Source organism: Octodon degus, unplaced genomic scaffold, assembly GCF_000260255.1.
Source record: "Octodon degus isolate 3935 unplaced genomic scaffold, OctDeg1.0 scaffold00243, whole genome shotgun sequence".
Taxonomy (NCBI): Eukaryota; Metazoa; Chordata; class Mammalia; order Rodentia; family Octodontidae; genus Octodon; species Octodon degus.
In genome coordinates, this window is record NW_004524819.1 from 2,450,456 (window position 1) to 2,463,400 (window position 12,945).

Here is a 12,945-nt window from a genome sequence, read left to right on the forward strand (position 1 = left end):
CTATTTGTATTTCTTCTTTGGAGTTCTTATACTAGGGAGACTATACGATATTTACACATGTGTGTCTGGTTTATTTCACTTATGAGTATATGTTCAAGATCTTTCTTCTTATTAGGAGAAAGTAGCTATATATCTATCCTATTTTGTATATACTGATACAAAATTGTCCTTCATTTATATCACTTTTTTTGTTCAGTTTTGTCAGAGATGGGAATTCCACTACAATCCAAATATTGTAGGTGTATGAATTCAGCAAAATATTCCAATATAGTCCAGAAGTCCACAATAGTAGTGAGTTACCCACAGGACTGGCAATGTCAGAAGCTGTTGACCTGAGTCCCCTACAGCTCAACATAACAACATGGCTTTACTTCTTATACTTCGTTTTATACTTTTTTGCTGGATGGTTAAGACCAAGATAAAACAAGACCTATGTAACAAGAATTGTAGCTTTTGGATCTGATAAGGTCAGTCAAATTCCGTCAGCATTTATCCTGAGACCCTGTGCTTGAACAATTTGCTGTCTGAGAAAGCCTGAGATAATGTTTTCTCTCCATGTGACTCTCCTTAGGCACACACTACATCAACGATCACATTGCTCTGTGGCCCCATAGTCTCCTTGATCAGAAAATTTGGGGCACAACTGAGTTACATGATGTTACAGTACAGGTTCTCCTATGTTCTGAGTCCTCACTGACCTTGAAAGGCTAGGGCCAAAATGTTGTCTGTCCTTGCAGCCCTTCTTTTTCTCTAATTTTTGGTCTGCAAACTTAGGTTGTTAATCCTCCAGAAAAGAAGCTTATTATTGTCCTACAACATATGCTGGTGGGTTTAACCTCACTATCTGTCTGAATATCAAACATCTTAGGCATAAGATGGAACATCTTTAAAAAAAATTTACTTGAGATTTATGGCTTTGCCCCTGTCATGTTTCCTAGCTTTTCTCCTTGCCCTCTTTTTATTGTCTAATCCTTAAGTTCTCGCTTTCCTTTTTAATTGTGTTATACCTTTCTATTTGTATTTCTTCTTTTTAGTTCTTACATTAAGGAGACTATATGATATTTACACATGTGCTTCTGGTTTATGAAGGACCACATTGTTGTGAAAAAATATATATATACGAGAAAAAAAAATATATATACGTATATACAAAATAGTTAGCATAGATATACAGCTACTTTCTCTAGTTCAATGAGAAGGAAGTTTTGAACTAAGTGTTTAAACAAGATATCATGTCTGGATCTTGTACTATGCATAACTACTACAAAGACGATATGCAATGTATTAATTATTGTAACTGTCCTATAACCTGTTTTGAAATTGTCTCATTGCTACTTCTTTCTAAATAAAATACAAAAAAAAAACAAACAAAAAATTCAAAATTCAAATAACTTACTACTAATTTCTACTGGTTTATTTAAAAGAATATTTAATGGTTAATTTTTTCACCAATTTCACATGCTTATATCTCGTAATTTGAACTACTTTGAAGGCAACTATATGAAAAATAACCAATTTTGAATTCCTATTAAAAAAAACCCCAAAAACAAAATGATTACAATCCTCATGGGAAGTTGGTAGACTCTATGTGTCACACATTTAAATACTTTTTACTTTTCTTCCTTGCATCTCCCCTCCTTCCATCTCTTGGTTTTCTTTGCTTTTGTAAAAAACATGTGACCCTATTTCCTATTATCTATCTTTTATTTTGCTCTTTATTTATGTGCTGGGTTTCTCATATAAAAGAAAACATGTGATACTACACTTAAGCTTATGTGTCTGATTGATTTCTCTTAACATTATGTTCTCAAGGTACATTCATTTTCCTACACATGATTCAAATATATCATTCCCTATGACACAGTAGTATTCCATTGTGTATACATACTAAATTTTCTTTATTAATACATCTCTTAGTTCACATACAGGTTAATTCTAAGATCTATTATAGGTTGTGTGGCCATAAACATGGTTGTTTAGGTACCAGTGTAATATGATGTCTTTCGCTCACCTAGAAAGGGAATAGGGCAACAGCTAAGTCAAATGGAATTTTTATTGTTGGGGTACTTTGTATTGTTTTGTTCTATTTAAGACAAGGTCTCTCTATGTGGTTCAGGCTGGCCTCAAATTCATGAGAATCCTCTTGCCTCGGCCTCTCAGTTACTAGGATCACAGGCATGTGCCACTATACCTGGCCTCTATTTTTAGTTTTTGAGCAACATCTACTCTGCATTCTATACTGGTCATACTAATCTGTAGTACTACCAACAAAGAAGAAAAAAAGTCCTTTTTCACATAGTTTTGCAAGCATTTTTTATTTGATTTCTTGATGATCACCATTCTTTCTGAAATAAGATAGAAACTCAGTATCATTTTAATTTGAATATATCTAATGGCCAGAGAGATTTAACATTTTTCATGTATTTAATGGCCATTTATACTCCCAAGAAGTATCTACTCATTTCAGTTGCCAATTTTTTGACTGAGTCTTTTATTTTGGGAAGTCTAAATTTTTTTTAGTGCTTTATATATTCTTGTTATTATTCCTCTACCAAGGAACAGCTGGTAAAAAATCCTTTTTTTCTAGTCTAAATTGTCTCTTCACTCTGTTGTTTTGCTACGCAGAAGCTTGTGATTTGATGTAATCCCATTTGGTCACTTCGTGTGCATTTGGGGTTCTGAAAGGCTTAGAAAGTCTTTGCTTATGCCTATGTCTTCCAGGTTTTTACCTACTTTATTTTCTATCAAATAAAGTGTCTCTCTTTTTAGCTTTTAGATCTTTGTTTCATTTTGATTTTAGTTTATTATACAGTGAGATATATGTTCTGGACTCAATTTCTGCATGTGGCAATTTTCCCAGCATCATTTTTTAAAGAGGTTATCTTTCCTCCAGTATATATTTTCAGCACCTTTTTCAAAGATTAGAGAGCGGCATGTTTCTGCATCTTCATTCTATTCCACTAACATATGTCTATTTTTTGTGCAAGTACCATATTGTTTTTAAATCACTGTAGCTTTGTAATGTAACTTCAAATCTGGGATTGTGATACCTCTGCTTTGTAATGGTTGCACAGAATCACATTTGCTATTCTGGGTCTCTTCTAGAATTGCTTATTCTAGATCTGTAAGGGATTTTGTTGGTATTTTGATTAGGATTGTATTAAATATTTCTATCAACTTTGGAAATGTCCATTTTGACTACAATAGTTCTACCTATCCAAGAACAGGGGATACTGTTTCATTTTCTGATGTCTTCCTTAAATGTTCTTTGTTAGAATACCATTGTTTTCATTGTAAGGGTACTTTTTCTTCATTGATTAGGATAATTCCTAAATATTTAATTGTAAAAGGTATTGTATTCCTAATTTCATTTTCAGTGAGTTCATTATTTAACCAATAATGTTTTTTAAAGTTTACAGAGATGGCACAGTCTGGCTTTAAAAAGACATGTGAATGCAAAAAGAGTTAAGATTTAGCAAAAAAAGGAATATATTAAAAGAGGAAAATTAAGAAAGGAACAGATGTTTTACAGTGACATAATGTCTGACATGTGACTCTTAAGACAATTAGTTAAATATACATATCTCCATGATAGTCTTTCATACAAACATAAAAACTTTTTTCTATGATACAATGACTCAAAATGGAAATGTAAAAATGAGAATGTAATACTCTTACCAATTGGACTGTAAATCTCAAGAATTCAGAGCACACTATGGGAAAGAACTGATTTGCAAAATTCTCTAGTCCAGGTCCTAATTTTCCATGCCGACCATCTCCAAAAGTATATATAAGTCCTATATCTAAAATGCAAAAAAAGAAGAAAAATATACAAGTATTGTTTGTATCCTTCTATTTGTAAACCAAAAAAATAAATTAATTTGCACTGCAATTAATAATTCTCCCATTGAATTCCATATTGAATTCACTGATTCATTATCTAACAATCTCTAGGATCTCCATGGTCTCACATACAACAGTAGGCAATAGATACTCTGAGAATAAATGTATAATACTTGGTAGTAGTAATACAACACAGGATCCTGTGATATACATATTATCAAAGGGAAATAGATGCTTGTATTCTGACCTCCCCATCACAACACAATCTATTTTCTTCTTTCCTCAATTAATTGATGTATCAGTTTCTCAATCTCATCTCTTGTTATTGTTTGTATCTAGATTTCCCACCCAGGCCTCATATGGTCATAGGTTGGAAGCTTCCATGGTAGCTGGATTAGGGTGTGTGAATGTGGATTAAGGGTCTGAATAATGGAAGTCTGCTTATAGGTATGGGTGGCACAATCAATAGGCTTATAGTCTGGAGACAGAAAGAAGGCAGGCTTTCTGATCTCTGTCATCTATTTGGCACACTATGACCTATTTCTCCAGTGTGATGCACCTCTGCCATGCTACTCTGCCTTGGAATGAGCTGACTAGGAACTCAAACCACAAAACTTTCCTCCTTTAATTTTGGGCATCTCAGTAATGAGAAAAGTAACTAAGACAGCACTACTGACATTTGGGACTGCAAAATTCTTGCTTATGTTGGGTCTATTCTATGCCCTGTAGGATGTTTACCAATATCCCTGCCCTCTATTCACTATACACCAGTAGCACAATGCCCCCTTCCCTTCAGCTGTGACAATCAAAAAAACACCTCCAGACTTCACAAGCTTCTCCTGGGGAAACAAAAGTACCAATTATAGAAAACTACTGCATTAGACCAAATTGTCTCTTTCATTAATTTGGCTCCTGGGCTATAGAATACTAAGTGCCATAAGCCAATCAAATATGCTGACTAGTCTTTATACTAATAATTGGACCTACTCTATAGCTGAGCCGGTAATAATGAATAATCTTGTCACTTCTTTCCAGTTAGCCCTTTTGCCCACTACCATAGTAACTATTCTAAATCTTCACACTTTTTATAAGCCCCTCCCTATATGTTGCTTCTCAAGTCAGGTTAAGTAAGAGCCGTGGAAACAGAAACAATGAATTCCAATAGGGCATAAGAGAAAGGGATTTCTCTCCAGTCTGGGGATTAGGGCAGACATTCAAATTAAAACCTAAAGAATGAATAAGGTTTAGCTACAACAGTCAACAGTACATACATAGAAGGTGTCTGAGTCAACAGAAAACATGGCTCAGGCAAGATGAAAGCCAATTAATGAGCCTAGAACATAATAGAGAGAGTGGTATGAAATGAGTCTGAACAGGTAAGAAAGAACCAAACAACAGAAGGGTACATCAGTTCAGAGTATGAATTTCTCAACTACATGTAATAGTTGTAAGAAGCTGGATGAATGGTTTCAAACTGAAAAACGATTAGATCACACTCTGGGATTTCTGCTTAAAGAATGCAAAGTGACTGTACACTTAGAAAACTCCTACAAGTCATTTATTTATTTATTTATTTATTTATTCATTTATTCATTCATTCATTCATTCATTTATTTTTGTATTTTTAGGGAAGGGTCTACAGGGTATTCAGGGTCTCACTACTAGATTGGACTCAGACTGATCCACCTATTTACAGCCTCCCAAGAGCTGGGATTACAGGCAAGTGTCACCACACCCAGTCTCAACTGCCATCTCAACGTGCCCCAGGGGCAGGGCCAGCATAGCAGGCCCAGGAATTGAACCCCTGGCCCCTGCGCATACTTGCAGGTGCTTTAATCTGCTGAGCTATTTGGCCAGCCCCCTAAGAGTTAATTAAAAATTATTGGCAATAACATAATCAGTAGGGTGAGTTAAAAATTAATTTACAAAAACTAACAGTGATAACTAATATTTACACTCTTTAAGGGTCTTATAATTTTTACTATTAGATATATACCTTATCACTTTTCCCTCTCGGATTTCACCATTCAAAAATGCCTTATAAGAACATGATCTGTGACCTGAAATTATACTATTAAGCTACTGTGATAAAATCAGCATGGTACTGGCATAGACACACCTGAATATCAAAGGAACAGATTAGAAGATGCAGACACAACTGCAAACACACTCAGCCACCTTATCTTTCTTTGCTAATGGGGCCAAACATGTTCATTAGAAGAAAGATAGCCTCTTTTATAAATGGTGCTGGGAAAACTGGCTTTTCACATTCTGAAGGCTAAAATTAGACCCATGTCTATCACCATGCACTAAACTATGGTCAAAATGGATCAAAGATTTAAATATTAAAACAGAAACAGAAAATCTTCTGGAAAAAATGTAGGTAGATATTTTAATGACAGAGGGGTACATAGAGAGTTCATGAACAAAAACCAAACTGCATGGGAAATAATTCAAAGAATCAACAACTGGGACCCCATTTTTTTTTTGCTCCCAATGCATTCAGGGCAGGTTTGGCTGGCTTCAGTTGTGGGGATCGAACCACAGCAACCTGAGCCTGACTACTTTGTTGAAGCAGCCACTTAAAGAACTGAGCTAAGGGGCAGGCCCCCTGGGACCCCATTTTTGAAGTTTCTTCACTTCAAAGCAAATCTCCAAAAGAGTAAAAAGAAAACCTACAAACTAGGAAAAAATTATAGCTGACTGTCCCTCGACTAATGCCTTCTATCTAGAACATACAAAAATTTAAAAAGCAGGCCCCCCAAAGTCAAAGACCCAGTCCAAAACTGGGCATATAAGATGAATATACACCTCTCAGAGGAAGAAATACAAAAGGCAAGTAAATATATGAAAAAATGTTCAACATCATAGGGCATTCAAGAAATGCAAATTAAAACAACACTGAGATTCCATCTCACCCCAGAAAGAATGGCTAACATCAAGAAGTCAGCCAATAACAAATGCTGGAGGGGCTGTGGGGAAAAAAAGAACCCTTATTTACTGTTGGTGGGAGTGCAGACTGGTACAACCACTATGGAAACCAGTGTAGAGATTCCTTCAAAAACTAGAATTAGGGCCAGCCAAATAGCTCAGTAAATTAAAGCACCTGCAAGCAGGCACAGGAGCCAGAAGTTCGATCCCTGGGCCTGCGGTGCCAGCCCTGCCCCCGGGGCATGCTGAGACAGCAATTGAGACTGTGCATAGTGGTGTGCACCTGTAATCCCAGCACTCGGGAGGCTATAAACAGGAGAATCACCACAAGTTTGACCTAGTAGTGAGACCCTGAACACCCTGTAGACCCTTTCCTAAAATACAGGAAAAAAAGAAAAAAGAAAACCTAGAATTGGAAGTCCCATTCAAGACAGCTATTCCCCTCCTGGGTATTTTTCCAGAACTGAAAACCTCATACCACAGCAATATATGTGCATCCATGTTTATAGGAGCACAATTTGTCATAGCTAAATCCTGGAAACAACCCATATGCCCATCAACTGAAGAATGCATAAAGAAGATGTAGTATGGGGCTGGTGAGATGGCTCAGTGGTCTAAAGCACCTACTTAGAACAAGCTTAGCAAAGCACAGGGACCGCAGTTCAATCCCCCAGCACCACATGTCAGCCAGCCCCGCCCCCTGGTGGGCTGAGCTGGCCACACACACACACACACACACACATAAATAAAATTTAAAAAAAAGAAGATGTAGTATTTTTATACAATGGAATATTACTCAACTAAAAGGATAAATATGAGCCCTTTTGTCCATAAATGGATGCAACTAGAGAAAATACTCTTAAGTGAGATAAATCAGACTCACACATGCAAACTTTGTATTGTTTCTTTACTGTGAGAATCTGAAAGAGAAAAATGGAATCTAAAGGGTACAACAAATACTGGGAAAAGGGAACGAACTTATTCAAAAGAAAGGAGTTACTGAGTTGAGGAAAAGGATGGGAGAGGAAGTGGGGGAAAGAGATGTACCTATATTTCTAAGCAGGATGGTTTGGACAACTATAGTGTGCATTTCTGTTGGTCTATGGAAATGAGGTGATAATTGTCTCCTTTATTCAACTGATCATACTTTTCCTCTCCTTGGTTTCTTATACATTTCTGTCTTCTCTCAATTTTATATGCATATATCTGATAATATAAATAACTGGTTGGAAGACAACAGTATGTATTACAACGAATACTGTGAAATTCATATTACTTTAAGTGAAATTCTATTATCACTTGTAATTTTTTCTGTTTTAATTCTAATTTGTACTTTCCTTTTCTAATTTGGTTTATGTTTGCCTGAAAAGTTAATTCTACCTAAGATGCCTGATTGCATTTGTAATCCCAGTGTGCTTTTTCAAACATGAATCACTGGCTATAAGAAAAAATGCTAAGATCTTACAGACAATTCACTACACACCTTTCATCAGTTTTAAATGAAAAATCCCTAAGAGGTGTCCCCTAGGAGGATATATGATATAAAAAAGCCAAAGTTAAGATTCAGTTATTTGGGCTCTTCATTAGGAGGAAAGGTACTATGAAGAAAAAGAAGAAAAAGGCAATAACACAAAGAAATGGAGGCTAGGATTCCACAGTAAAGGGTATATACCAACAATTCTCAGGAGACAAGAGAATAAATAATACCTCTTCATATTCAACATAGTAAGCTACTTCATTCTACATTAACAAGAACACTGATTCTTGACACAGAGTAGGTTGTCCTTTCTAAAGTGCTCTGTTGTTCTGTGAGGAACAAGGAATTGTGTACCCTGCTTATACTTGCTGATTCCCACTTTTAGCTAACAAGATACCATTACATGAGCGCTCTTTTAGCAGGAGCTTTCTTAGAAAAGAATGAAAAACTTAGAAATACAAGAGTTTGGATTATTTCAATATATTAGACAATATCTGACTTTTTGATACTTCACTTTTAGATAACAATAGGGAAATTACAGGCCCTTTTATTTAAAAAAGCATTTATATATGTGGAGTATATCAATTAACTAAAGGTAAATCACTAAAACATTTTAAGAATTTTCTCTTTTTTAAACACTTTTTAATCTTTATTTATTTGGTCTGACTACAGATCTCAGACTTGTAGTGATCCTCCTGTCTCAGCCTCCCCAGTGCTCTGATTACAGGTATGTACCACCACACCTGGTTTTGGTGGCCAGCACTGCATGAGGTACCGGGGATCAAACCTGGGTTCTTGAGCTTGCCAGGCAGGCATTTAGACCGACCAGATATCTTCCCAGCCCCTTGTTTCTGATTTGTGTCCTTGCTTTTGCTTTTACTTTTCAAAATAAAATAAAATAATTTTTTAAAAAAGAATTTCTTGAGTCCTACAATATTAGCAGCATTTAATTTCTGAAGCTGAGAAGAAAGCCCAAAGGAACATAGCTCTGGATAAAGAAGTAAGACAGTAGGCAATACATTCACTTAGTGGCCTTTGAGGTTTCTCTTACAATGGAAAGAAAAGGAAATGTCAATGCTTAAAGCACCTCCCAGTGGCAAAAGCATCTTAATTTATTCAGCTGAATGTAGCCCTGTCAGATTAAAACAGAAAGAATATTGTAACATTAGTTCTTTCTTGTGAGATATTTTCCCTCTGGCTTGAGCAAAGTTAAAAGCCTTCATTGTGATAATAATTTCAAGAGGATTCCAGCTTTCTACTAAAATATAGTTTTTTTTTTCTTCTGGTATCAGTGTTATATTTTCACATTATAAATCCTGGAATGGCTTACCTTTGGTGTGGAGGACTAAAGTCAAGGCTTTACCTATACTAAGTATGTATTCTGTCACTGAACTGTATCTCCAGCTCCCACAACAATTTTAAATTGATTTAAAATAATAAAAAGTTTACAACTTTGTACTTTGAAATATTAATCAAAGATTTCATTTTATCAGTTATTAATCCCTTCACTTATATACATTCATTACTATACTATAATACAATACACCCTGTACTGTCAATATAAAAAAATCTCATTCATACCTGTTATCAAAGCTGTGTGATTTTCTCCACAAGAAATGTAAGTTACCTTCTGATTCTTAATTTGTTCAATGACTTTGGGTTCTGATGTTTCAAAAATAAAAGTGCCAAGGCCCAGCTGACCAAACTGTCCCAGCCCAAAAGTATATACAGCTTTCTCTGAAATAGACAAATATAAAAGGATTGCATGGAAGCATACATTGTTGACTATCCTATCTAAAAAAAGCTGTGACCACTTTTATGATGAAAGGTAAATGCATCTAAAATAAATACCCATGTAAGATTTCCAAAACTGAAGGATAAATTTTTCAATGATGTGAGAGAGAAGAAAGACATAATTATAAAAATTATACCATCAGTCAGGTTTTAGCTATCATATATAGCCAAAGAGAGAACTGCTATATATAAGCAACAAGTATGATACCTATGTCAGGGAACTACCTGAAGTGTCCTTATAATTAAAGTGTCCTTTGTGACATCAGCTCAAAAAGCATCAAGTTTCATTAGCTAATTCCTTTCATTGCCATAAATAAAAAAGTGAATGGTGTCTCCTACAAAGAAGCTTCTTACTATTAAAAGTAATGATCTATTTTATGAAATACAACCTCAGAAAACAACATGCATGAAGATTAACACTTACAATGGATATACTAGATTAATGCACAAGTAAAATACAGCAAAGTGAGGGAGTACTCAAAATTGGGTGGGAATCCATAGAATCACCTAAATATTTTCCTTTAATGAAAGGAACAATCTAAAACATAATTAACTATCTTTTCCTAAAGGTCTCAGGAAGTTTTCCATAACTCTCTTACTATCCAATTTAGTACTTAGCCAAGGTGATGATCAATACACTCCCCAGGTCCATTTATTGCCTATTGTTAAATAGTTAATATTTCTATCTACACTATATTCTGGAACACAAGTTCTTCAACAAAAGTAGCTCAGAATAAAGCTTTCATAGGTCCATGGAGTAATGTTACAGACCACAAAGCAGTGATTATTTTCATGGAGATAAATTCATCAATGTATTTATTTATTTATTTATATTTATTTATATTTGCAGTACTGCGAATTGAACTCAGGACCTTGCACTTACCAGACAAGTGCTTATTCTACTGAGCTATCTCCCCAGCCCTACATTCATCAATTTAATCAGTACCATTTTTTATATAATTAAGGCCTTCTTATTATTTGTTTTCAAAATGTTCCTTTTTTACACGATAATGAAAATAGTTATTTTTTTCAATACTATATTTAGGCAAAAGCTAGTGAGAAGTTGCAGCCACTTGTTTCTCATGGTTTAAACTAAAAACTTAGATTCTTTCAAATAAAATAAAATGTTCACTGTTCACAGGGCTATTTACAAATTTAAAGAAATATATACTGTCCACGCTTTTCCCTGTGTTACAGGCTTCTCTCCTGTATTCTCTTTCAATGTTGGCCACTACAATTCAGCAGACAAAAAATACGAGGCCTTTTTCTTTCATATTCTATAGTGTAAACATTTGTAGCAGACAAAAACTGGTCCAGGTCTATAAAAAGATGTACTTCATAATTGAAAGGGTGAGGACCGCCCAGATAGCTCAGCCGACTAAAGTACTTGCTTAGGCAGAGCACAGAGTCTGGCCCTACCCGGCCCCTGGCACACTGAAATAGGGATTGAGAATGGGCATGGTGGCGTGAGCCTATAATCCCAGCACTTGGGAGGCTGAAAACAGGAGGATCACTTGAGTCTGATCTATACAGTGAGACTCTGAACACCCTGTAGACCCTATACCAAATACATAAAAAAAATAATTGAAAGGATACAGAAAAAAGGAAAGGAAGGAAGCAAGCTAGCTGGCTTGATTGACTGATATGTGAGATCCCAAAATCTGCACAAATTTGGAGAAAATAGATTTCTATAAACATGATGGCAAGAAAATATCACACTTTAAGTATATTATTAATTTTAAGTAAAATTGAAAATATGGATTATGTCCTTGCTTACTTATATAAAAATATTTTATAATACATGATTAACTTTTTATTCTTAATCAATAATTGTGTCAGAATGTTGATTCACCTAGTAAACTAACACTATAATCCTTATTAAAGCTAAATAAATGCTTAATGCATAAAGAAGTACTGACTATGCAACATATTTTCATAAAATCTCAAAAATATTTATTCTAGACTAAATCTCTATAACTTATCTGAAAGTTCATTTTGTCAGCAAGGATTCAAAACAAATCTAACTTTACATTTTTTCTATTCCCAAATTCAGAGTACTGACTTAAAAAAATCTCCAACTTAGAAACAGATCCACCTAGAAGTTGTAATTCAGGGAAAACAAAAGCTTAATGAACATAACAGGGATTAGACAAGCAAGAAGAAGAAAAGCAATATAAGAAAGGAAAGTCAAAAGATAAAATATTGTTCATTCACCTTACAAAATTGATTTGAGAATTGGATATACAAAATTTTGTCCAAAACACTTCCAACTTTGGGTTACTGAAGATAAGTAGTGACTAAAAACTGTTAATTTCTTTTTCATAAAAAGAAATTTACTACATAACTGTATTAGCACTGTATTAGTAATCAAAAATAAACTTAATGTTAAACAAATTTGAGAACATCAATTTAATAAGTATACTATCAAATATTGAGTACACTTGGATATACTAACTTGAATCCTAGGAAGTGACTTGTTATGCCAAATGTGAAATTCAGAAATCAAAAATGACATTATTATTAACATTATAAATTTCTTAGTAAGTGTAATTTAAAACTTTATACTTTTTAATGAATTACTATTAGCAGAAAGTAAAATCACAATGAAATCCCCAAGTTATACACTATGATTCTCATAAAGAATTTATCAAAGACATGAAGAAAACAGCATGAATAGGAACCTTCTCCAAAAGAAGGCATTTCAGAAAATAATAATGTCTATTCCCAATAAATATGCAATACATATGTACATGAGAAAAGTTTATCACTGAAAATGGGCTGAAAACAGTATCATCTGCTGCCACTGAAGTTGTTAAATCCATGAAAATATCTAGTATGCTACCAGAAACATAATAACATAATTCAAGATTCATTTCAAGAAGATTCATTTTTTCTACTTA

At 34.5% G+C, this 12,945-nt stretch overlaps 1 protein-coding gene across 4 annotated transcripts in view; it reads right to left on the reverse strand.

Moving 5' to 3' along the window:
• The window catches only part of Rpgr (retinitis pigmentosa GTPase regulator), a 77,717-nt gene that overhangs the window by 48,055 nt on the left and 16,717 nt on the right, over positions 1-12,945 (reverse strand). For all 4 annotated transcript variants that reach the window (XM_023706161.1, XM_023706160.1, XM_023706158.1 and 1 more), the window contains exons 8-9: positions 9,833-9,988; positions 3,679-3,803 (exon numbers count right to left, since the gene is read on the reverse strand). In XM_023706161.1, coding sequence (XP_023561929.1) covers positions 3,679-3,803; positions 9,833-9,988 — 281 coding nt within the window. The remainder of the gene's footprint in view (positions 1-3,678; positions 3,804-9,832; positions 9,989-12,945) is intronic.